General features: G+C 40.5%; 2 protein-coding genes across 2 annotated transcripts in view; both read right to left on the minus strand.

The window, feature by feature from the left end:
* Window positions 1–23,604, minus strand: part of LOC127618312 (poly(ADP-ribose) glycohydrolase-like) — a 50,556-nt gene extending 26,952 nt beyond the window's left edge. Inside the window, exons 1-9 of the mRNA XM_052090694.1 lie at window positions 23,461–23,604; window positions 22,662–22,725; window positions 21,894–22,574; window positions 20,868–21,000; window positions 20,315–20,437; window positions 20,005–20,079; window positions 19,529–19,603; window positions 4,178–4,270; window positions 2,145–2,299 (exon numbers count right to left, since the gene is read on the minus strand). Coding sequence (XP_051946654.1) covers window positions 2,145–2,299; window positions 4,178–4,270; window positions 19,529–19,603; window positions 20,005–20,079; window positions 20,315–20,437; window positions 20,868–21,000; window positions 21,894–22,574; window positions 22,662–22,696 — 1,370 coding nt within the window. The 5' untranslated portion in view covers window positions 22,697–22,725; window positions 23,461–23,604. The remainder of the gene's footprint in view (window positions 1–2,144; window positions 2,300–4,177; window positions 4,271–19,528; window positions 19,604–20,004; window positions 20,080–20,314; window positions 20,438–20,867; window positions 21,001–21,893; window positions 22,575–22,661; window positions 22,726–23,460) is intronic.
* A 621-nt stretch (window positions 23,605–24,225) lies between these two features.
* LOC127618310 (myoferlin-like) overlaps window positions 24,226–26,588 on the minus strand; it is a 44,698-nt gene continuing 42,335 nt past the window's right edge. The window contains exons 48-54 of the mRNA XM_052090692.1: window positions 26,491–26,586; window positions 25,948–26,089; window positions 25,769–25,868; window positions 25,443–25,621; window positions 25,250–25,359; window positions 25,012–25,159; window positions 24,226–24,895 (exon numbers count right to left, since the gene is read on the minus strand). Coding sequence (XP_051946652.1) covers window positions 24,860–24,895; window positions 25,012–25,159; window positions 25,250–25,359; window positions 25,443–25,621; window positions 25,769–25,868; window positions 25,948–26,089; window positions 26,491–26,586 — 811 coding nt within the window. The 3' untranslated portion in view covers window positions 24,226–24,859. The remainder of the gene's footprint in view (window positions 24,896–25,011; window positions 25,160–25,249; window positions 25,360–25,442; window positions 25,622–25,768; window positions 25,869–25,947; window positions 26,090–26,490; window positions 26,587–26,588) is intronic.

Here is a 26,588-nt window from a genome sequence, read left to right on the forward strand (position 1 = left end):
TTTAAGATGAGCAAGAGTGCTTGTCAATGTCATATTAATTATGTTTCACTTACAATAATAATCTAATTTGTTCCATAACACTGAAAAGTCTAGAAAAACAGCATTTTACAAAAACGTTTTACTTGAAATTGGACTTAAAGGTGAAGTGGGTAATTTTCTAAATATTAATGCTGAAGTATGTAATTTCTGCAACACTATAGCGCCACCAAACATAATTGCAGAACAGCTTTTTGAATACATCCCCCATCTGCCGTTGGTCAAACAAAGACATATTCCCACCCCCAACTCACGCCATTGGTTGAGTAACATTCTTGGGGCTGGTCTAAATGGGTCGCTCAATACAAACAATTTTCAAGCAAATTTCTTAGCCACAGAAACACAAGTTTACAATACAATATACCCCAAAATGTACTCAAAAAGCATAGACTATGTTATAATATTGTATAATCACTAAAACATCTCCATGCCTCATAAGCTCTAGCTGGAGAGGGATCCTGCTCAACAGAGGAAGACTTTTGAGGAGGCATGGTGACAGATGAGAGATGGATGGCTACGCACTTCACATCACTCTCTCTAGAATCTCATTCATTTATTTTAATCAGCCCGTAAAGACTTGATTTAAGTACTGTGCCATATGAGTGGCTTTGTTGTAGAGCCGCAATTTAAAAGGGGAGAGAAACTCCTAAACGTTGTCTCCTCAATACACTTTAAAATATCTAGATAAAATCCATCAAACCAAACAACAACAAACAATGAGTTGCAAAGTTTCATTTTCGCATTCTTAAAAATCTTGTAGGAACAACAATTTAAAATAATTAGAGGAACAATTCACCTTAAAATTATATCACCCTTCACTCACCCTCATTTTGTTCCAAGCCTGCATGACTTTATATTTTCCATGGAAAACAAAAGGTGATGATCTTCCTCTCTGTTGAAGCTCTGAAATGGATTATAAAAGCTGCATGGACTATAAAATGGTACGTCAACACCACTTACGGAATATGGTCAGTAAGTTTTGAAGCCATTGACATCAAATCTGAGATTTGCTATTTTGATCTGAGAGCTACGGCGGTAAATAACATATTACTTTCTATCTGTTTTGATAGAAGCACTCAAATGATTTCAGCAGACTTGGAATATAGCATATGGACTACTTTTCCTATACTTAAATGGTGCTTTTATGGATAATTTTTGGAGCTTGACAGCCCCAGTCCCCACTCCCTTTTATTAAATGGAAAAAAGATTAAAGGAAATTCTTCAGAAAATGAATCATTTGTGAAGGGAAAAAGAAAGTCATACTGGTTTGTAACGATATGACGGTGAGTAAATGGCAAAATAACTTTTGCTTTTAGTTGTACTATCAAAGTCTTTCTAGCAAATCAGTCTACTGTCGGCCATCTTTGGAACACTCCAATGCAGCAAGATTATGATAAAAGAGCATATTTTAAATCAGCATTAAAATCTGACAAAATTGGTATCATTGTGCTTCTTTACATCATATAACCATAAAATGTAATTTTCCCAGCTTGAGTAGCTAATGTGCATGCATGTACATGAGTTGATTGACAGGTGATGTATGTATCTAAAAGGTGATTGGCCCTTTTCAGTGTAAGGCGGGACTTCCTTTTTACATCCGTTGAACTTTGGCCGTGAGAGCTCCTTGGTTGGGAATTCCAATTTCTCTCATTCATTTAAATATGAGTGGCCCTTCTCTCCTAAATCAAAAGTCTCTGGTAATATTCTTTTCATGGCAGTAAAAGCATCACTGCTCCCTAATGGATTATTTGAATGCATGAGGTACTCCACTAAAAATGAAACAAAAACAAAAAGTCCTGTGTATTGGAAATAAAATTGTGGATTTGTGAATGTGCAAGAGTGTAATTTTGATTAGGAGGATCTTGCACTAAACATACTACCTATAACAGTCCTACACATGCCACATAGGAGACAAAATTAATTGTAAATGTAATAGAAATGGACTACTAGAAAATGGGAAGCTTTGTTAAATCAAGTTGTAACTTACATCACAGCCTGCACATGAACTGTTATTTGGATGGAAAACTGAAACCTCTGATAATCAATAACTAGACCCACAAATATGTAACTGACAGGAGCCACAATCTTGTACAGAAAGTATGTAGTACCTGTAAAAATTTATCTCAGGGTAGTTGGAGTACTCAGACTTGCGTGAGTTGCGTCTGGGAAATGTACAGAAGAAGGCATTGGCTAGAAGGCAGGCAATTTGTTCCTGTGACATGGTCAAGGACTGATTCATCCTCTGCTTAAGCAGCGGGATTGGCTATGGAAGATGGAAAGGAGAGAGAGGCAAAGATAATTATTTTAGCAATTGACCAAACAGGGAGACAGAATTACATTAAGAAAATGGCCAAGAGTAATTAAGGTGTCCTGCTGTATTCCACCATCAGCCAGCAGCTGAGGGTTATCTCAACTGATTGGACTTAAAGACTCTTTAGGGCAGAACAGATGACTAATCAATGCAAACATTAATAAAATGTACATAAATAAAGAGCGTGGTTGAGCAAGGACAGACTAAAGACATTCTTTTTTAAGGGGGGTATTCTTGAATTTCTGAAAGTCAAAAGCTTGTGCAGGATCTTACATAAGTCCTTTTTATATGGCTAAGCAAGTAAGAATGGGCCTACTGGGGTTGTCATGAATAAGATAGTTCCTAACTAAAAGGTATCAAGAAGCTAAATGTATTAATCTAAAAGTCCTCAGTTAGATTTTAACAGTCAATGTTGTCATTTAGCAGACATTTTCACTTTCTATTTACAGTACATTACACGGGCAGTTCCTGTGGAGCTAATTGTGTGGTTCGAATGACTTCATAAAACTTGAAATACAGTGCATAAGTCAGCTGGACTATGGAGCTTATGGAGCTTATTTGTCCTTTTTGGAGCCTTTAAGTAGGCCAAGCAAATTTGGGTAAATTAGGAAAATAATCCCTCAACTGTATTTTTCTGATAGCAGAACACAGGCTAATGGACGGCTTCCTTTAACTTTCATTGACTACGGTTGCATGGACTTAAGAAAGCAGGTTATTCCTGAAACATCATGTAAACTAGAACACCAATTTCCTTACGCCATTTAAGGGATTAAGAGAAAGCGGTTTAACAGACCTAGGTTTCTCCCTAGGAAAGTTGCTTATATGGCCATGTAAACACATACGCGGCATTCTAACAGGTTATTGAAGAGTGTACATGTGCGTGGAACAGACTAGATAAAAAAAATTCAGGATGGAGCATAACAACAAGTCAACTAAACATTTCTGGGAGTGCAACAGGAAAAGCACATACACTATAAAACATACCCATTAATAAACACCACTGTAAAATACTGACGGCTCCTCAGGTTCACGTAAGTGGCCATCGAATTCCTGGATCCATTCGTTTAACCTCATAATCGAGATCACCGACTCACCTTGTAACCTCAAAGGGTCCTTTAGTTTATTAATTTAGAGCTCGACATGGGCAGTTTTACAAGGACTTTGTCTCCCGGTGCACATTCACATAGCTGGGCACCCCTATTATAGAGTTTGCTTTGTCTCTTGAGCTTGGAGCAAATTTTCCTGTGACAACCATCCCAGAGTGTGTTGTTTTGCTCGAAGAAACCCTGAGTTTTACATAAAGGAATCCCTGACTTTACGTAAAGGGAAACCGGCCATTGCAGCTCAATTCCACTGCAGATTGCGATAGAAAGGTAAGAAAACAAACACAGCAACAACTCTGGAATATCTGGAAATAAAAAAAAGCAACAGAAAAAATTGTGAAGTCTTCCATCCAGAAGCATTGCGGGAAGTTACGTTGCTCTGGAGAAAGCTGCTTAATGACTGACTCGCATGTATACAGGAGTAAAATGTACACAACTTAAACAGTGCTGAAAACAAGAACGCTGCTTTCTCGCAATAACCCGCTTTCTGGTGTCCATGTAAACATAATCATTAGTTCTGGTCTTAATGATCCTGCTGCTTGTCATGTGGAAGTGTCCTTCACCTGCCACTGGTTTTACAATGCAGCACTTGTGTCCCATTGACCTTCACCGGCCAGACATGATTACTATTATTAATTTACTTCTATCTAAAACCTTAGTGTCTGTACCAGCCTGTGAAGGAAAGCATAAGCTTTAGTGTATACACTTTGTGTGTTGTTTTCCTTACCTGGGTGCAAATCTTGGGTGCATTCAAAGTCAGTTTCACCATTGCTGGCAATGTAACATCAAAGAGATACTGCACGTCACAATTCTCCAGACCCTGCAAATGAGATTACATGTTAGGGTTGTGCCGATGGACGATATCATCGTCCATCGTGATGGCTGACCAACATCACGATGTAGAGCCACCATCGTGATGCCACGCCCCTTTTGCGAGTCTTGCTAGTGTGACTCACTAATCCTAGTCTCTTCTATAGTTAACCTAAAAACTTTGCAGGGATTGCTCTGTAAATTAAATTGAGAATATAACTAATGCATATATGCTATTTTAAATACTGTAGTATATGCCAGAGACATGACGTGTTAGTCTGTGAAAATACCGGGTCAGGCAGGCTACACAAATATTGATCTTGACATTGTTAGCTTCTTGTCTTTTTTTTACATGTCTTACACTGTACATTTAGATTAAAATATTTTATGTTGTAGGCTACAAGAAAATAGCCTTTATTAATTAATTATTAGTAGTTGTAGTGTCTCAGAAAATCTTGCTCATTGTCACATAGCTCTTAAACTGAAGCGGCAGTTTAAGATAAACCCAGACCAGCGAACGTCAAATAACTTTTGTCTGGTTAATACTTTTAAAGAAACATTTCCTTGGCCATAAATCCATAATGTCAAATCAAATGAAAGAAACAAGGTGAATATGAATAACACACATTTATTAAAACATAGAAGAACAACAAATAAAGAACAAGAAAACGGGAACAACACTCAGACCGAAACTCGGGATTAACATTTCACTTATAATTAGCAGCACAATTAACTTCAGCACAGGCTACAAAATAAATTATGTTATTGAAATATTGTAAAGTGGTCATATGAACTACACAAATGAACGTTTAAAAAATAATATGCAAAATCGAATAGCTCCATAACGGATGGCTGAAAAATGCGTAAAGAATTCTAATATCTTTCACCATAGACCATGTTTAAATTTCGATGTTTCTGGCCAGAAATACCAACATATTCACTTTATCTGGTTTTAATAAGCTGCGGATTGGAGTAACTACACTACCCGCTGTGCTGAAGACCCGCTCTGATGGAGTACTGGTAGCATATATGCACAGATATTTCCGTGCTAATCTTGCCATGAACGGAAACCTTGTCGTTCGTTTTCCACCAAGTCAGCGGGTCCTCTTCCCCATCAATGGCCATTTCCTGAAGGTACATGGTCATTTCTGCCTCCACCTTTTGCTCATCAGTAAGTAAAATAACGAAATTATAGTTTTTAAGTGGAAAATAGTATTTATGTAAAGATATATATTAAAATAAATAGTGCACAACTCTTCTTAAGTGAAAGCTAAAAAAAAAATGCAAATCACCCCCAAAAAAAGAAAGGGAATGTGAAAGCCAACGTGGAGATTTACTGTAAAAAAGTAACTTTAATTCTGACCCGTTTCTCACCCACACCTATTATATCGCTTCACAATATATACCCACTGGAGCCATTTGGATTGTACTTTTATGCTGCCTTCATATCATTTCTGGAGTTTAAATGTTCTGACCACCATTCACTGGCATTGTGTGGACCTACAGAGCTGAGATGTTCTAATAAAAATCTTAATTTGTGTTCTGCTGAAGAAAGAAAGTCGTGGTTCTCTTACGAGAGGTTCTCTCGTATTGCGTAAGCTAGCTTACGCTACGGGAAAGATTCATCTTTTCTGAGATATTGAAGCCAAAAAATTATCCTTAATTTTTGTATCCATTGTCAACGCAGTGCGGCAGCTGCAGACCTTGAGCGGGCTAGCTAGCGAGCTCATAGGTTGCTCTGTGGCAACTGCTGCAGCCTATAGATGAGCTTGGGCTGAACTCGCGATCCAATGAGAGGCGTCCGCGCGCTCACTGCATCAAAGCCCGCCAAAATGGGCGTGACTAGAGTGCATATAAGCGTAGTTCGTAGGCTGGAACCCTGATTTTCATCTCTTCAGCGAAGCTCTTCGCATCGCTGACCTGGAAGCCGCGTCGCCGTTCGAGGGGCATCAAGCAAGCGTGGACAGCGCTAGAAGAAGCCGGCCGTCTCAGCCACCTTCAGCCATCCTGCGAAGCTACGCCATCCGACGACGTATCCTTTTATTCAGCAAGCTAGTTCTCACGAACTATTCACAAAAGAGTACGAGTGTCTTTTTCAAGATGCCTCGCTCCACTTGCGCCTCATGTCGCGCCCTTCTCAGCACAGGAGACCGCCACATCATCTGCGCTCTCTGCCTGGGACTGGGGCACGCAGAGCTCACCCTCACTGAGGGCGGATGCGATTTCTGCAAGGAGCTACCGATGTCGACCCTGCGGTCTCGACTCGGCGCTCAAAGCAGAAACCGCCACGCGCCTTACCTTCAGCCGCGCAGGAAGAAGCGCCGCTCACAAAGGCTGCCGGAAACTGTGGTTGAAGCGACTGCCTCGCCGAGCCTCTCCTCGAGCATCGCTCACCCTCCCGCCCCCGGGACGCCGCAGTTGCCGCCGAGCACTGCTGCCATCTCGGATGACGAGGCGGAGGATAAGGGCCGCTGTTCCATCATGGCTTCGGACAGCGAGGAGTGGTCAGGCTCCCAAGCCTCCTCCTCGGCCCAGGAATCCAGCAGGACCCGCCCGAGTCGAAGGGAGTTAACACGCCTCCTCACACAGGCCGTCGACCGCCTCGGGCTCGAGTGGTCACCGCCCCTGAGCAGGCACCCAACAGACTCGACGGCTGCTTTCTTCAAAGCCATCGCCGCTCTACACCCGCGGCCCGGGCCGCTCCCTTCCTGCCGGAATTACATACGGAGCTTGCAAAGTCGTGGAACGCTCCTTTTTCAGCCAGGACCCGTTCCCACGTCTCCACCTCTCTCGCGTCGGTGGACGGCGCCACTGAGAGTGGCTTCTCCTCCATCCCCCCGGTCGAGGACTCGGTAGCAGCACACCTTTGTCCGCCCTCTGCGAGATGGCGTTCCAAGCCTGTGCTCCCGTCTAAGGCCTGCAGAGCGACTTCCGCCTATGCTGGCCGCGCCTATTCTACCGCCGGCCAAGCCGCATCTGCTCTGCACTCAATGGCCGTTTTACAGATCCTACAAGCAGACCTTCTTCGGGAGTGGGATGAGAAAGGCAGGCACCCAGAGGCTGTTACTGATCTACAAAGCGCGACAGACCTCGCCCTTCGCGCTACCAAAGCTGCAGCCCAAGCTCTAGGGAAGTGCATGGCCTCGCTGACTGTGACCGAGAGACACTTATGGCTAACACTAGCCGACATGGGAGAAGCAGAGCGCTCCACGTTCCTCAACGCACCGCTCTCTCCGACCGGTCTCTCCGGCTCCGCGGTGAGTGGCATTGTTGACCGCTTCTCAGAAGTCCAGAAAGCCACCCAAGCCATGAACCTCTTCCTGCCGTGTCGCTTAGCTCCTCTGCAGGCCGCTCACGTGATCAGCCTCCTGCACGAGCCTCTTCACAGCGCCCAGTTCAACAAACTCAGACTTCTCAGCGTCGACAGGGCGGCCGCCCTCGATCGCGCTCAGACAGCCGCCGCAGACCGCCGCCCCCCTGCGGGCCTCGATTTAAGGTAACGCTGAAACCAGAGCAACCGAAGTCTTCCTAACTTTGTTGAACAAACGACGGCTCAGTCCCGCCGTGGCCGGACCACCATCAAAGCTTTGCCCCCTGTCAGTCCCCTTCTCTCAGGCTACTACAGTGGTGAATTTAGCAGCCAACAAGCCGGTGACACTTCCCGCTTGCCTGCACTCAAACGCCGTTTTCACGGCAACCCAAATAAATCTTGTAAAGAGCAAACATGTCTTATGTGTAGGAAAAAGTGCCCACAACCCAGTGTTCGCCCCTACACACAAGCATAAGACATCCCGTGCCCCTATCAGAGCACGCTCTCATAAAGCGGTTACGAACCGCTCGAGCGTCAGAGTCAATGAAGGCGCCCACAAATGCGTGCGAGCGCCCATTCTCTGCCCGCTCTGTTACACGGCCAGCAACCATTCCTCTGTGTGTAAGTCCCGTGCCCATGACTATGCTTGCGCATCACGTAACAGATGTGACTCTTTCCCCATTCATTCCAATCGGGAAGTCACTCACAAAACAGCCTGTTCATGCTGTCTCGCGAGCAATCATGCATGAACACACTAAACGCAGCTCACACATTTTGTTCAGCTCTGTGTGCGGCAATCAGAGCTGAATTGGCCATTCACCCTCTAGCGTTACGCTTCAAAGCGTGGGAAGCTATTCCAGGGATATCCAGGTGGGTGTTAAGCACAATACAACAGGGCTATTTGCTACAGTTCGATCGCCGCCCTCCTCGCTTCAGAGTGCGGCTCGAAACCACTGTGAACACAGAAGCAGCGTGCATGCTTCGTTCAGAAATAGCAAGCCTTCTGTGCAAAAGGGCCATAGAAAAAGTGCCACCCTCTCTGAGCGAGTCGGGGCTTTACAGCCGTTATTTTCTTGTTCCCAAGAAAGACGGCAGCCTCAGACCCATATTAGATCTCAGGGTTTTGAACAAGGTGCTTGCAAAAAGACTGTTCAAAATGCTTACAATCAGGAAACTCCTCGCGCATGTGCGCCAGGGGGACTGGTTTATTTCTCTCGATCTGAAAGATGCATACTTTCAGATTCAGATAAATCCCGTCACAGGCCATTCTTGAGATTCAGCCTGACGGCCAGGTTTATCAATACACCGTCCTTCCGTTCGGCCTGTGCTTAGCACCCGTACTTTCACGAAGTGCATGGATGCGGCGCTCGCACCCCTGCGGAGTCAGGGTTTGCGAATTCTGAACTATTTGGACGACTGGCTGATTATGGCTCAGTCACATATGGAGCTTCTGTCTCACAGAGCAGTTCTCCTCAGCCATCTGAACAGTTTGGGTCTTGCAGTCAATTGGACCAAGAGCTCACTACAGCCCAGTCAGACCATTTCCTTCCTGGGAATAGAACTAGACTCCGTGGCAATGACGGCTCACTTATCTACACAGCCAGCGACGCCGTGTTCAGCGACTAGCCGCATCTTTTCAGATGAACAGCCTCACGCCTCTGAAGAAATTCCAGAGAGTGCTAGGTTACATGGCCTCAGCCGCAGCAGTACTTCAGCTGGGTTTACTGCACATGCACCCGCTTCAGCATTGGCTAAACACCTGCGCGTCTGCCGGGCTTGGGCCACAGGCCGCCAGCCCATCAAGGTGACTCAGACCTGTATATCAGCTCTGCAGCCCTGGACAGTGGCCGAGTGGTATCAGCGGGAGTGACGATGGGAGCTGTATCTCGCCGAAAAGTCATCTCGACAGACGCGCCCAACACGGGTTGGGGCGCGGTCTCGCGAGGGCTCTCCGGTTTTCGACCTATGGTCAGTTCAGGAAAAGCTCCTTCACATAAATTGTCTGGAAATGATAGCGGTCGAGTACGCGCGCGGCGCTTTCTCCCAGTCATTCAGGGTCACCACGCCCTGGTCCGTTCGGACAACAGATCTGTGGTATCCTACCTAAACCGTCAGGGCGGTGTCAGATCCAGGAACCTCTTCCATCTGACTAAACGCATACTGAGTTGGTCCCAGTGCCACCTGCGCTCGCTGAGGGCGACGCGACGTGCCAGGCCACCTGAACGACGGCCCGGACAGACTGTCCAGAGACAATATTCCCCAGGGAATGGTCCCTGCACGCTCAAACAGTCCAGACGTTATGGCACCTATTCGGCAGAGCAGAGATAGACCTCTTTGCGTCCAAAGAGAACTCTCACTGCCCAATATTTTTCTCGAGCGAGGACGCCGCTGGCCCAGGACTGGCCCAGACGCCCGCTTTACGCCTTCCCTCCCGTCTCGCTATTGCCACAGGTAATGCAGAGGATCAGGGAAACACGCCACTCGGTGCTCCTCATAGCCCCGCTGGGAGAATCAGACATGGTTCCCGGAGCTTACGCAGCTGTCACTGACAGCGCCGTGGCCCATCCCAGTGAGAGCAGATCTCCTCTCTCAAGCTCGCGGCACAATCTGGCATCCCCACCCAGAGCTGGGTGCTGCATGCGTGGTGATCAACGACTACCCGTCGCTCTGCCAGAAGGAGTAATAAACACCATCATACACGCTAGAGCCCCTTCCACGAGAAGACTCTATGCGTCAAAATGGTCTGTGTTCTCAAAATGGTGGACCGACAGAGACCTGGACCCGCGGACATGTGGGGTGTCGTCGCTGCTCAGTATTTCTACAAGAGCTGCTGGATAAGGGCAGATCCCCATCCGGCTCAAAGTGTATGTGGCGGCCGTTGCGGCGCTCGCTGAACCCCTGCACGGCCAGTCATGGGGTAAAAACGAGCTGGTCATCCGCTTCCTCAGGGAGCTAGAAGGATGAACCCCTGCGCCCCCATCGGTTCCTATCTGGGATCTTTCTATAGTTCTCGAAACTATGAAAGCCCCCTTTCGAACCACTTCAATCCGTGGATTTGAAATACCTTTCACTCAAAACCGTTTTCTGACTGCCCTGTCATCAGTCAAACGTGTGGGAGACCTTCACGCGCTGTCTGTCAGCGCTGCGTGTCTTGAGTTTGGACCAAGTGACTCCAAGGTCATTTTAAAGCCTAGACACGGCTATGTTCCCAAGGTGATCGGTACTCCTTTCAGAGCACAGGTCATTTCCCTATCGGCGCTGCCAGCACCGATAGCTGAACGCGACGCCAATCTCCTTTGCCCGGTCAGAGCACTGAGATTGTATACTGCGCGCTCCGCTGCTTTCAGACGCTCTGAGCAGCTTTTCATTTCGTTCGGAGGGCGCACCAAAGGTCTCGCCGCCTCGAAACAGACACTATCTAGATGGATAGTGGACGCTATTGCTGCTGCATATGAGTCAAAAGACCTGCCATGCCCGTTGGGCATTAGGGCTCACTCCACTAGAGGCATGGCATCCTCGTGGGCATGGTCCAGCGGGATTTCCATTCACGACATATGTGTGGCAGCGGGATGGACTTCCCCCGCCACCTTTGTCAGATTTTACAATATGGAAGTGCCCGCTCTGCAGGCAAAACTACTAGCGGTTTAATACGCTACAGCTCCCCTGGTGAGTTGCACTGATGGGACACATTCCACACAGACCAGCACCGCCGCTCTGTCGTTCCCTTCCCACTATGTGCTTATGTATTACACAATCAATGACCCGCATTCTTGCCGGCCAAATATTATTTCCCCACTCATAAGGGCTCCCCGGGTCCCCCTTAATTCCCTGGGGCTCATACAGTGGATGCTTGGCGCGACGGCGTTGACAATGGGTTCCCGTAGCGTAAGCTAGCTTACATAATACGAGAGAACCTCTCGTAAGAGAACGTATCGGTTACCTAACGTAACCTCGGTTCTCTCTAGATGAGGGAACGAGTATTGCGTAGCTGGCCGTGCTCGCGCCACGAGCGACTTTTTGCTTCAGTCAATGAAAACCAGGGTTCCAGCCTATGAACTATGCTTATATGCACTCTAGTCACGACCATTTGGGCGGGCTTTGATGCAGTGAGCGCGCGGACGCCTCTCATTGGATGCGAGTTCGCCCAAGCTCGTCTATAGGCTGCAGCAGTTGCCACAGAGCAACCTATGAGCTCGCTAGCTAGCCCGCTCAAGGTCTGCAGCTGCCGCACTGCGTTGACAATGGATACAAAAATTAAGGATAATTTTTTGGCTTCAATATCTCAGAAAAGATGAATCTTTCCCGTAGCGTAAGCTAGCTTACGCAATACTCGTTCCCTCATCTAGAGAGAACCGAGGTTACGTTAGGTAACCGATACGATATCAGGGCTGACATAAGGGTGTGTATATGTGTGGAGTGGGATGTGGTAATGTTTCTGTCAGTGGGAAGAGAGGAAGTTGTAAGAGCCATCACATGGTGATTATTGTTGCTAAATACATGTCTCTCATTTCAGGGACGGTGGAGACAGGCTTTAAAAAGGCCAGTGGAACGCCAGAGAGACAGAGAGAGCCTGAGCCATACACACACACCCTGAAGTCCTACGTTGAAAAGCTGTTTGTGGATGAACTGAAGTTTGTTCAGACTGTTATAATTGAAGCTGTGTGTGAAAAGAAAGAGTCTGGCTGTAAAGCAAATTTTGAGTTAAACGCTGAGAATAAAACCCGACTAACGTGGACTCCAACCATGGCTCCCGCTTCCTTCTTATTGAAACCTTTTACATTATGATAAGAGAATTTTCATTTTTGGGTCAACTACAGAATCCATTTAAAGTCTCACTGTATAAAAAAATAAATAATAATTTTTAAAAATTTGAAAAAAATTAAAAACTTGCTTTCAGCATGCATCAGGCCCCCAGAGAGCAAGCCAAAAGCAACTGCGTCAAGGAACTGAAAATTCCATATGATGCTAGTTAATGGAGAGAAGGAAAAAAAAACCTTGGAGAAACCAGACTCCAGTGCCAAAATCAGTTGTATATGTGTAATACTTCTCATGGATTAATTGACATGACTGTGTTTGTTATCTAGATGGATCTGCTACAGATCATTAATTTGGTTTCAACAAAGAAACTTTCTTTTTAATTGCACCCACTGATAGCGGCATTTCATTGATAAATCATTTCATAAATAACTGCTGCCACGATCACATAAAAATTGTTAACAAATATCTCTCAAGTAAAACTCTCTTTATACAGCAACATTGTTTTGTGAATAATATACATTCTATAATAAGTCTAATTTGCAAATAAAGGAGGCGTATTTGCATGTAAAAGAATGACAGTTACTTAATTTCAATACAGTGCAGCACTATATCAGGCAGCACATTTAGTGCCCTAGTAAAATGGATTTCAAGGGTTAATGAATAAGATGCAGGTTTGTGTGCTGCAATATACCACTTGCAAAAAACTCTCAATCATATGAAAGCCTTCAGTGCAGTGATAACTTGGTTCAGAGAACAAATCATACAATTGACCAATACCAATTAAAGGCTGACAGCATTACGATGTTACGTACTCAAAATAATATTCATGAAAAACCAAATTCAAATGTCAACAGTCTACAAAATAGAATAAATAATGAACCTTTTTCTGCATGCGTTACTCTTTTCCTGTGGCCTTTTTTCCCCTTTTCCTTAAACACCATTTAATGGAAAACAACTGTCAGAAAACAGAGCCATATTGTTGAATAAGACACTTGAACCCAGCTGTCAACTTGTCGTAGAGAGCATTATTCAAGTGTCAGATAAATCAAAATGATTGGATGTCATGCTGTCAGGATGATATCAATAGGTGAACTAAATTATTATCATCTTAGGCTGCTGGCTCTCAGCAACAACGCAGGTTGCTTTTAGCTTTTGCAAATAAAATGCAGAGAACATAAACACTTCAACCACATTGGTTCATTTACATCAATGCATTTGGCAAAATGACAGTACATTGAAGCTATACATTTTATCAGTACAGTATGTTTGTTCCTTGGGAATCAAACCCAAAAATGTAACATTGACAGAGCCAGTGGAGCTAAAAGCATCAAATGCAGGTTGATCACATTAAATGCAATTTTAACCTTATTAGTAGAATTCTGATGGGCAATTACAGCAATCGTTTTATCTCTTTCCATTGCCTCGGGCCTCCACAAAACTGAATTCATGGAGCTTCATAAATAAAACCTCTTGGTTTGTCAGTGTGGAAAGGAAAACATGCTACTCATATCCAGAGAGGCAGTAACAGATCTATTGTGCAGAGGTTATAAAAAAACTTAATAGTGCAATATTAGTGGAGCTCCCACAGGTGAAAGACATCACTGAGTTAGAAATAAAGATGAGTGAGAAAGCCCTCAGTGCACTTCTCATCTTGGCTGAAATAAAGCGAACCATTGACACCATAGATCTCGGATCAGGCAATACTCCATACGAAGCCGGCGGTGTCAAAACCGCACAGGCTGGCTCAACAACCTTAAACAAATAAGTATGCTACTGTTTTATCATCACACAGGTTTACAACACAAATATTTACAAAAATATTGGCTGTGATTGGCAGCATGCAGAGTCATGGACCCATTTCATCAAGGTTATGGGCTGTGCTCAGCTGATTAAATGGGACACCTGGAACAGATGCAAATGGATTGAGGAAGGAGAGGAGTTGCAGGGCTCTTCTGGCCAGAAGCCTTGTCTGACAATTTAACCAAGGAGCATTTATACGCCTGCAAAGGAGGTCTGACTAAATGCTGTCATAAGTAATGACCTGGCATCGTAAAGCACTCCTTTGGGTCTAATGAGTGAGGAGAGCTGACAGGTCTGATGGGTCTGAGCTGAGGTTGCAGGAGTTAGATCTCACTAAATCAAAGTGCCGCCCTCATTCCCCCTTATCCTGCCTAAACCAGAACCCTTTAGATTAACACTACAATCTCAATCTCTCAACTAATAAGAGATCTTAGGATGTACAATATCGTTATTTTGTTGTTGATTTGTTTGAGTATAAAACTGAAAAATCAGCTGAGATTTTATTGACACTTCTACATGTACATAATAAATCAATTATTGTTGGGAATTTATTTTGAAAGAATTTCTCAGTGTTTTACACAGGGGTGTGTAGGCATAAATCAGCCCCAAAAGGAAAGAAAACATAGCCTCAGCCACAGGCCATTTGCTGATGCATACTGCACCCAAAACTGAACAGCACTTTCTGTATTTGGCTAACTCTAACCTGATTGGCTTGCTTTACACAACTTCCAAGAGTATTCCATTGTTCCAAATGACAATACAATTGGCTAATTAATGTCTTGTGACTAAAGCCCAGTGTTTCACATGTCCAAAGGCAGTCCTTGTGCAACCAGTTCCGCAAACAGCTTGACTTATTTAGTTTGCACTCTTATGCTGGTCAATATGCTTCCATAAACACACTGTACGGTGGTTGCTGGGAATTCCCTCCCTTCAGAGACAGTGAAATACGAGGGTTGCAGATGCAAGGGTGTTTGAGAAGGGCAAGTTGAGTTCTGTGCACTGAGCCAGCAGTGTGAATTTATCAGAGCCCTCTGCTCTGACACTTTCATTTTATGGTAGGGCTAAATCTTAGCCACAATTTATGTGACAATTATTGGAGTAACAGACAATTTTAATACATCAGAGAGGCTCTCAATTTCCACATGTTATAAGGATGGTATAGAGCTACAGCATGGTTAAAATGAAATAAAAAAATGCAACACCCACCAGATTATACACATAAGCACCTATATTTGAAATGATCAGGGTTCTTTTTCAGACCAGTGATTATCCATGAACTTTATAGTTATTTGTGATTACACAAGGATATTTAACACATGGATTAAAAATATATTGAAAAGAGAATTCTTGAGTGATTTCCATTTGTATGTCAGGTACCAATCCTGGAAATTTATACATTTCAAAGATCATCAAGTGTACAAATGTCACCAATAAGACAAAAGAAAAGATAATTCAGTTTTCTGAACTCCTATCCCTCACTCCCCTTGAGGAAGACTACTTTGTGACCCATAGGAAACAGTTATGAATTTACAGAATTTGTTGTCCAATTAGTCACTCAGGCTACCCTCTACGATCATGCTGGAGAAAGAATAGTCATTGGCTAGTACATTTTTGTTTACTCGCCAGACTTTTGACAACATGTAAGCATAATATAACTAAAAATATATTAAGCAAACTGAGAGAGGGGGCCTTTACCTATATATTCACACAATATATTATATTGTAAAAAAAAAATTTATTTTGCTTTATGATTTGAAATCACATTTTAGCTTTTTTTTTAATTTACAAATTTCACATTCTATCAATTTATATGATGTAATGAAATGCATTTTTAATAATGATACAAGCTGTTGTCACTGTTTGAAATTTCGTAAACATTTTTAACAAAAACAGTTCACAAGGTAGGAACTTAATAATGAGAATCAAGGGTCAAGATTGTGAAATTTGGCTGACAATTATTTGTCAAACAAATAATTGCAATTGACGATTAATTGCCTGTTTTAGGGCTATGATGATTGTCTGTTTTAGGTGTTTCACGAATACGATGATTAATTGCCATTCAAACTCACTATGTGTGCTGCATGCACACAAATAAGTCATGTATACAAATTTAGCTTGGGTCATATAATAAAATCAGGGTATGATTTCCTTTTCAGGCTCCAAAAACGTATGAATGACAGTCAAATATAAAAGTATTAAATTTAAAATTATATTTTAATTATCAAAATATGTCTTAATTACTAAAATATGTCTCTCTTATTTGTCCAATTTACTTTTGATCCATTGGACTTTTTAAATGTGTTGTTTGCTTTTATTCTGTTGTAACCCAGCCAACCTTTATAGCTATTATATTATGAAATAGTAACATATTTCTGCCTTAATGTCTTCACTTTCACACATTATTTTAAGGGGCTCTGATTAACTCACAAGCCCTTATTTCTCAAGAAGGAAGACTTTGAGATTCTGTTTCTTGCATTTTATCATCTCCCCCACAGAAATAGAGCAGGGCATCTCCTCTCTCTCACTGCGTGTTAACACAGCGTCAATAAACCCACAATGACCACGGACATTTTCCATTACATGGCCGTTCAGTGAAACTGGAGCGCTTTGAGTTCACAAAATTAATACGTTTATACCTTGTTTATGTTTTCACGGACGCGAGCCTCTGTAGACTGCGTACACATCTTCACGTGCTCTCAAGAGAGCTGCTCTTCTGACGTCAGCGGTGTGGTTCCAGATGAATAAGACACACGTGCTCCTGCGCGCTCACGAGACAGCATGTAGGGAAAGACGAGGCGCAATCCAGCTTCTTAATCAACTGCTACTATTTTATTCAGTAAAAGGGCCTCGGTGCATTGACACTACACAACTCTTATCACTGGCGAGTGAAATTCTAATATTTACTTGCCAGTGGTTAATAACAGAAGTTTTTTGGTCGCATAGTGCGAAATTTACTCGCATTTGTAGAGTGCTGTATGCTATTGAGCTTGCTGGCTTGTGAGCAAGTTTTAATCGAATCGCTTACAAATAGCAATATCTAGCCAATAAATAATTTAAGACCAGAGCATAAAACAAATTCACAACATACATTCCCATAACTTAATAATAGCCTGATAATAATAATAACAACAACAATAATAATAATACATATATTGCAAACTTAAAATTCCCTGATATTTTAAAAGGTTTCTACGATTCTTTGCCCTGTATTATGTGGTCCTGTGATCTTGGAATATATATTTTCCGGTAAAACTTCAGAATTGCTCCCTATGCAATTCAGAACTGTCCTGCCGTTGTCAACTGACCACTATTCAATTAGATTTCTTCTAATCTCATACATTGAAAATCACACGCCAGCTCTAGTCTGATATAACAATGCCCTCTGTTGATGATAAAGGGAACTAAATGTACAAAATTGCAGGAAAGCATTTAAATGTTTCTGCTCAAAATTATATAGCATAATACTGCACAGATCTACATACAGAATTACAATACCATATGAGCCACACATTTCCATGACTTTCTAGTCATTCGTGATTACTCTATAGATTTATAAAAAAATAATTTGATTGAAAATGCACACACAAAGAGCAATTTCTTGCACATTAAATATTTTAGAGCCTACACAATTTAAAGACAGGGCGCTAGAACAGATCCATAAATAAACATTACACAGGGGAATGCATGCATGTGACACCGGCATACTTAAGTACAGCTGCAAGCAGTGTAAACAACATCACATTAATTCAGTACGACAAAAAAAAAAGAAAACATATAGAATATTTAATGTAGGCAAGCGATTTCATAATATTTCGTCACCTCTATGGTATGCTTCAAAACATTTGGCACAGCCCTGAAGGGTTGATGTATGCTCACCAAAAACATTTTGCAGTAAAAAAAAATCATTAAAGGAACAGCTGAGAAAAAAAAACAAAAGAAAAAAAACACTGAGGAACACGGAGCAAAAGCACAGCTCAAGCTGTTATGTCACAGTTTAAGGAGCTGGCCCAAACAAGCATGATTTATTAAAATGAGGTGCACTTTGCTAATGGCTTTGATTGGATTCTTATAGATTTAATGGCTGCGTTTAATTAAATTGGATAGAGCCATAAAAAGATACAGACTGCTTGATTTAAACAGGTCTAAGATTATTCCACAAAATCATTTAAGCATGGAAGTAAAATCCTGAGGTCTTGGCTGAAGCTCATAAGAATAAGATTAGCAAGGTGGAGTAAAAATGACTTTTGTCTATTAAGTTAAAATGGGATGTACATGTAATTTAAAAACTGTCATTTGCAGAAACAAAAGCAAAAACAAAATCTCAAAATGATGAACCAAACTAGCAAGTCAAGATGCAAAAGAACAAGTACTAAGGCAAAAAAAGCAGCCAATTGGCCCCCATTTAGGTCCAGCTCTTTGCAGAATTAGAGTACTCAACTTCAAGTGCTCGCAAGTCATCTTCCTATTAGGCCCACCATCAAGAATGTGCAAGACTGTGGCCCATCTGTTGAGTGTGTTTATTTGCAGTAAACAGGGCCCTCATCTCCCTGGCCTTCCTCTGCCAGCTGCTGCTCGTTATGCTGATGTGCCCACCTCTGTCTTAATTGACTAGTGCTGGATACAAAAAGATCCCAGGGGCCTAGGTAGCAGAAGGGGCAGACGCGGACTGCTTGGTGCGCATCCACTTGGAGACTTAACCTGCTTCTTCACTGACCAAAGAGCATAATGCCTTTGGTGTGTGCCAGTAAATTAAAACCAGTCAGTTTACTCAATCAGGGAGCTTTTTTAGTATCATGGGGCCTTCTGGTCCCATGTGACACATTGCAAGAAATCACACTTAAGGACTTGGTTCTCTCTCACTTCATAAGAGCAGCAATATTAGGGCTTTAATTCTACAGCAGCTGTACGTACTGCAACTATAATATAGACAGTCAAAACTGCATCATGGAAAGAGGATTATTTGTAATATTATGTTTATACTAAGATTGTCAATTAAACTGGCTCTTCCACCTATTCACTTTTTACGTTTTTTTTTTTTAAATCTCTTTTACTGTCCAAGCTTAATTTGATGTTGTTAAACAGAAAAACTCATTATCCGCTCATGTTAAGTTTGTTCAAACTCATTAGTGGATAGAGCAAGTGTAGATTTAATTTATTACTTTCTGATTTCATTTCCACTAATGACACTATCAAATGCAAATCAACCATCTGCATGTATATTTGGGACACTTTGAACTACACCCAGATGGAGTGTGTCAATTGCTTCTCCATTCTCATTTAACGCATGGTGAAATATCAGAGCAAATACAACGGACACCATTTATATTGGTCATGTCTGAAAAAAGTTCACTCAAAAGAAAACTGACTACCTACTTTTTTGAAAAATGTGTAATGCCTTACCTCAGTGCAGAGAACGTTCAGAGCTGTGAAGTCCCATCTTTTAGCATGTGCAATGTTGTAACTTAATATTGCATCCTGTAAAATTTTGGATAGTAAAATTATTATTATTATTTTTTTTTTAAAATAAGCATACATCAACCATGTATAGTAGTAAATCTAACAACTAAAACATTCTAATTAAAATTTTCAGCTTTTGATATCTAAGGCAAGGAAAACCACTGAATCACATGAACAGAACGTAATATTATCATTTTGTTGATAATGATAATACATTGATTTACAAGATTTATATAATAACAAAACAAGATAGGGATCCTACACATTTTGGAGCAATTCTCCCACTCTCTGGTGGTATTTTTACACTTTTTCAGATAGCACAACTCTTACATTTCAAACTTGTAACTTCACATTTTGCCACTTGACAGTGTATATATTGAAGTTCTCCAGAGATTTACACCAAACATGTTAATACCTACCCTAATATCAAGTGAACTTTTGATTCCAACTTGCAAAGCAGAACGAATCAACTCCCATCGCACTCCACTTCCATCCTGGAAAAAGGGACACATCATAGGCAGCATAATTAATCAATTCATATTAAGCTTTACAAATATCACCAGCCAGTCAACATAAGTCTAGTCCCATATAAAATACAAATTCAATGCAATTTATCCATTTTGAACGAAAGGAAATTTCAGTCACACTAATATTCTATGGCATGCAGACAGCCCTTGTAATTTAAGATTAACAATTTTTGGTTAAAAGATAAATTTAAGAAGAGGTCACCTCATTCTCCACAGGAAACAGGTTCTTTTCTGAACAAGGCATCTTAACATACATATCATCCCAGGAATCTCTGAATTTGATTGGGTAGGGAACGGGGACTTCACCTTCTTTTAGCAGGTCTGTCTAAAACCAGAGACACTTTGAATCAATTTAACAGGCTTTTACAAATACGCTTTCTCCTCTGAATCACTATAAACTATTTCATAGGCAGGTTAGTATGTCATTGCAAAATATGGCAATTTATTTTGGCTACTTGTAAAAATCGTGATTTTAAAAATGTAATTAGTCTACTACAGATAACTGACTGTTTCTCAAATTCTTGATCATATACTTTGCAATTGTGATGGGAAAACAAAATTCTTTAGGGCAATTTTAAGTAATCCATCACTTCAGTCCAAATCATTTTAATAAAACACTCAAACACTGAGTTCTATGTAGTAGTGAACTGCTTGGACTCTACAGCTCGATTAGACTCACACTGACAGGCTGTCTTAAGGCGCTGGCCGAGAACATCACAGTGACTCTTAGGAGTGCTGTGGAAACCATGGCTTACCCTGATGAGTACTATGTGACTGTCTGTCACCCTGAGGTGTGGCAGGGGCTCTCCACACTGAGGCATTCTTCTAAACTCCTCTATTGGTGTTCCAAGCCATTTCCTCTCTTTCTGCTCAGCTAACACTTGCCCACTAAAATGAAGGAACAAATTATTATGCTATTTTCATTATTATGATATTAATTATGGTGTTTACATCATATTTGGCTTCAAGCCCTTTCAAACTTAAAGGGATATTTCACCCTAAATACTGCAAATATTCTGTCATTATTTACTTGTGTAGTTAGAAACCTCTTTTTCCCAGTGAAACACAAAAAAAGATAATTTTTTTAACAATCTTTACACAGCCCAACAGCTCATTGTGAACAGATTATCAGTGAATAACAATTTAAATTTCAGAATATTCCTCACACAAAGCTATCAAATAGTTTCCTAAATTTGGAATATTCTGAAAAGGTTGACTACTTTATAGTGCTCCCACTCCCCGGACCCTTTTCACAGACTGTGATGACATGATTCTGCCTTATTTAACAGCATAAAACACACATTTTTTTAAATAATAAAATTATAATTTTTTTATTTAGTGTAAATGTATAATATTATGCTTTGTGATATATTACCCTGGAATTACTTTAAAAATATGAGTTACCACAGCTGTGATGGGCTTTCGAATACAGCTGCTGAGAGAGTGACAATAAATTTGGCATCTTACTGACTTTCGTAATCCAGCACTCTTTATTTTTTGGAAATGGAAACAAAACCATGAATTATTACTTTTACTGTTCGACCAAACCTTTAAGCAAAATGAATATTTGCTGTGATCTCCCATTTACTCCTATAGACCTTTACCCTGCAATAGTTTACTTACGTGTTTCAAACCGAAAATATGAAAAGGGTCCATCTGACTTTTTGTGAACATACAGGTTTAAAATGACAGGAGGTTAAGTAAATAATGACAGAATTGTCATTTTTGGATTAACTTTTCATTTAATGAAATACGCAGCAAAATGTCTGAAAATACACTACCTTGCTGAAGCTGGTGCCTGTGTCTGGTTACAGTTAGGCTCATCCTTAATAGGATTTACGGGAACAAAAGCACCAGCACTAGAATTTTGCCCATCTGTATCATCCGTTTCCATGTCTGTCACTTCAGATTTGTCTTTAATGTGGTCTACAGCTTCTGGATTAGGGATTGGGGGTTTGGACTCCACCATTGGGCCATCTCTTAAACAAGACCCTTGCGAGTCAAAACAAGCAGAGGCATTTTCCCCTGAGTTGCTGGGCAGAGAAGCTATGCATTGTGGGCTCTCTGGGCTCATCATTTCCTCATCTGTACAAGGTGTGTTGCTGGCATTTAGCGATAAACTGAGGTTTGTCTTAATTATTTCTGTAGTCATGCAAGTTAGCTTGTCATCTGGTGACTTTGATTCAGAGGACTTTTCTCCATTGCTTGTCTTTAACTGACTGGCTGCATCATCACCAACAGTGGCATCTATGATGCCCTTTGAATCCATTTCACAGTTTGGCAAAGAGGATTGTATTACGTCCAGTTTAGTGTCATCCTGCTCCTTACATTTTCTAGTGAAGTCACACAGTTTATCGCTTTCTTTCATGGCTGCTTGTACATTGTCTTTTCTTTCACACTCAAAACACTTGTGGAGATCACTTCTTGCATCCTCAGACTTTGTATCCTCAACATCAACATGGCTGGCAAAGAAAACAAACACTGAGTGCTTCAGATGGAATCTGTCACCCATTTAAACAATTAAATAAATAACAGTAAGATCCACTTACCTGTTCAAATCTTTCTTAGATTCATCCATATTCATCGTAAACACACTTGGAGCAAAATTACCTGCTGTCATAAGCAAAGTGATAACAGAAGTGAAATTGGAAGTTGTTCCTTATATCAAATAAGAAAAGAAAGAGAAAAAAAAAACATTCACAGCATTTTTCTGAGATAAGCCAAAGTAATGGGTGGATTGCAACATTACTTGTTTGCTAGAGCTACTGTAAAAAGCAAAACATGAAAATATAATTTCAAGGAAAGCAGGTCAAATTGTGTGCTTTCACTTTCTATTTCTTCTTAACTTCATAATCTTTCAAAGCAGCACCTTTTTTTAATCTAAACTATTATACAGCTATTATGGGTTTGGTTAGGAAGGAGAGGTTTGTGTGTTATATAAGGTTCACTCTGTTGTTGTGAACTGAGTGCTAAGAAAACGCAGGTCAGGGTTTGAATGAATTTCGAGACCAATATCAGCCTCGAAGATCTTTCTAAATATATTGGAATCATTTCTAAGATGGATTCATATGAATCTCTCATATACAGATCTTCATCATCAGAGCACATAATAACTCCACTTTTAAATCTACAACACACATCTATAGTATGTCTATCAGTTAGCTGGATCCTTAAAATATAAACGCATTCGCATTCAGTTCTAGTACATTATAACTACGCGCTATTTGGCATTATTATTGCAACAAAAATTGTAATAGCCCTTAAATACTGTATCCTAATTTTTGTGTTCAAAACAGTTGTGTACAATACTGTAAGTCATACATTTTTTCACGGATCAAACATTCATACTTGCACTCTTTTTCTTCTTTGTCTTCGTATCCCTGTGCAGCTCACACACATATTCGACACATATTTATGCAAACACATCAAAAGACATAAATATACGGGGAAAGGTGAGCTGGTATAAGCAAGGCATTACTTCCGGACGTGAAGTTGCCCGCTGATTGGGTAGATTCGTGTCACGTGATTAAAATGAAAGACGCTTTCTTGATTTCAAGTTCAATAAAAAGAAGCGGTTTATTCATAAATGTAATATGTGGATTTATATGTGTTCATGAAAGTTATATATATTAAACAAATATGTTACCTAAGAAAATACCTTTGATGAATAACAAAATTGTGCTGCAAGTGAAACTGACATTATTTTTGTCTCTTCGCGCAGTCTTGCGCCCCCTTCCGTTTAATATGATCAATTCGTTTATTAGTTTGAATCTTCCACCATCAGAATCGTCCTTTTTTCAACCATTCACGAAAAGAGACTTTATTTTGAAAGTAAGCTTTTACTTGATATTAATAATTAATTTGCATTATCAATACAGGAACTACATTTCTGACATCATTATTACAATTGATAATATTATCTAACTGAATGTATTTCATTAATGTGATTTACAGAGGTAGCTTATATTCAGGTTACAAGATACAAGAAAACCCAAGGAATACAAGAAATATTTTTTAATGAATAATGAACAACAAAGGAATAGACACATTTAAATTCACATAGAAGAGAACACTTGAAGTTGTAAATGGTAAATTCTACTTTATGCACTGGATAAATCTCATAATTCTAAAAAGCTAAATATTGCAAAGGTAAAACTTTTAAATAAGTTAACATTAGTTAATGCATTAGGTATCTTGTACTAACAATAAATAGTATTTTTTACAGCATTTATTGATCACAAATATTAATAATGTTCATTTATAAATTCACTATGTTCATTGTTTGTTCTTGTAAGTTCATATTGCATTAAATAACAAAAGTCCTGATAATAGTATTAGTATATGTTGAAAGTAACATTAAACATGATGAATTGATGCTGTAAAAGTATTGTTTGTTGTTAGTTCACGTTAACTATTGCATTAAATGATGTTAACAAATACAGCCTTTTTGTACGTGTTACCATTGCAATAACATTTTTACTTAAGTCAAGTTTTTGCATATTAACAAAGAAAATAAACATAGATGGCTATCAGAAATCAATAATTAACAGTGCAGCTTCTAGCAGTGCTCTAAACTGTCAACCCAGCGAAGTCCACAGATGAGAAAAAAATAGCACTTGCAGTAGATTTTGCATTCAAGTATTTATTGCAGACAAAAAAATTAAGGAAATATATAAAACTGAACTTCAACAGGTTCATCATTTACTGTGTCCCAGAGAAGGTTCGCTTAATCACTTTTAAAATTCAACTAAAATGGCTTCACAATTTTCATGGAGATGTAGTTCTGAAAGAATAAAATGAAAGAGTTTAGGCAAAGCACATGATGAAGTGTTTCATGCATGTTCTTCGATAAGCGAATTTGAATGAAATTACTAGTACTAATAAAAGAAAAAGACTCACAGGGAAGGAATACAAGAGTATTCCAAGAAAGAGGATCACCAGTATGAGAATACTGAGTCCAATGAAGAACCATTTGTATCTGCGCCATATGATGAACTTCATGGTCTTACATGGATTTGTGAACCAAAGGAAGGATGTATCCGGACGGCTGTTGGAACACATTACAATTACTGTCACATCCTCTTATCAGGCATGATAATGAATGACCAAAATATGATATTCAAAACACATAATATACTTTGGAGGATCTAGTTTGGGGTTCATGTTGGGTTCATCTCTTCCTTTCCCAGCTGGTCTCTCATCAGCCTCCTTTTCTTCTACCACCTCTAGAGTCATCTCCACTTTACCCTAACACAAAGTGAAGGGTCTTTAGTGAAATCAACTTACGGTGCACTATGCATGTATGTGTCACGCTTGAAAGTTATACTCACAGCAAGGATTTTTTTGCCACCTTCCTCCATGGCGCAGGGCCACCAGCCTCTCACTGACCTCTGGGAGAAGAGTGATGTAGGAGGAAGGCTCTTGCCTGTATGTGTTAGCATGCTTAAAGAGCACTTTTCTGGGGTCTTAGCAGGAGGGATTAGGTGAAGCAAATCCAACTCCACTGTACCTGTTTGAGAAAGTTTTGCAATTAGATATCTGACTGAGCAATTGATTACCAATTACAATAATGTGTGTGCCCTCTAATCTTTCTAGAGGGAATCATAAAGTCACATAAAGGTGTCTTCATATGTTGGTTTAAATTCATAACTTTCACCTAAGTAGTCATCCAAGGAGAATTTGTCATTGTCCCAGATCTGGATGATCAGTTTGGGAGGGATCCTGAACTCTGTTTTGTCAAGACTCCAGAAGTGTTCCTGGATATCAATACACAACGGGTTCATTGTAGCTATTAATGTATAAAGAGTTTTAAAAAAGACATTTGCAAGCACTAACCTTTCTAGACACAAGGCACAACTGTTCTGCTGGCAAGTATTCAAAGTCAAAGACAAATCTCCAGTTGAAATTTCCATCTCCATCTAGAGACCTGTAATGGACATCAGTTTTCTGCTTGTCCTCCTCCATACCTGGCATCCACCTATAAATTCAAATAATAATGGTAAATCTGTACAATAAGGTTTTATAAATGAATATCCAGTAAGTTAAAGTGAACTAAAAATTAACTATACTTTTACAGCACATATTAATCTAGGTTAATATTAATTTATACAAATACTAATACATTTTAACATTAAAAACTGAACAAATAGTTAGCAATAGTATATTTAAAAATGAACATTAACCAAGATTAATAAATACTTTTAAAAAGTTTTTTTTGTTATTAGTGTATGATTCATAATGCACTATCTAATGCTAACGTATATAACCTTATTGTAAAGTGTTACCATAAAAATGAATGCATGTATTTGTATTAGGATACAATCCATTAATAGAGTGCTCCATATTCACACTTGTTGATATTATCAGTAGAACAATTACCCTTTCACATAGATGTCACTCATGTTTTCTCCTGTGATGCTGGTTTCATCCAGAATGACTTCAGTCGTATTCCAAATGATGGCTCGCAGGAAATATCT

This window comes from Xyrauchen texanus, chromosome 24 (genome assembly GCF_025860055.1).
Source record: "Xyrauchen texanus isolate HMW12.3.18 chromosome 24, RBS_HiC_50CHRs, whole genome shotgun sequence".
Lineage (NCBI taxonomy): Eukaryota > Metazoa > Chordata > Actinopteri > Cypriniformes > Catostomidae > Xyrauchen > Xyrauchen texanus.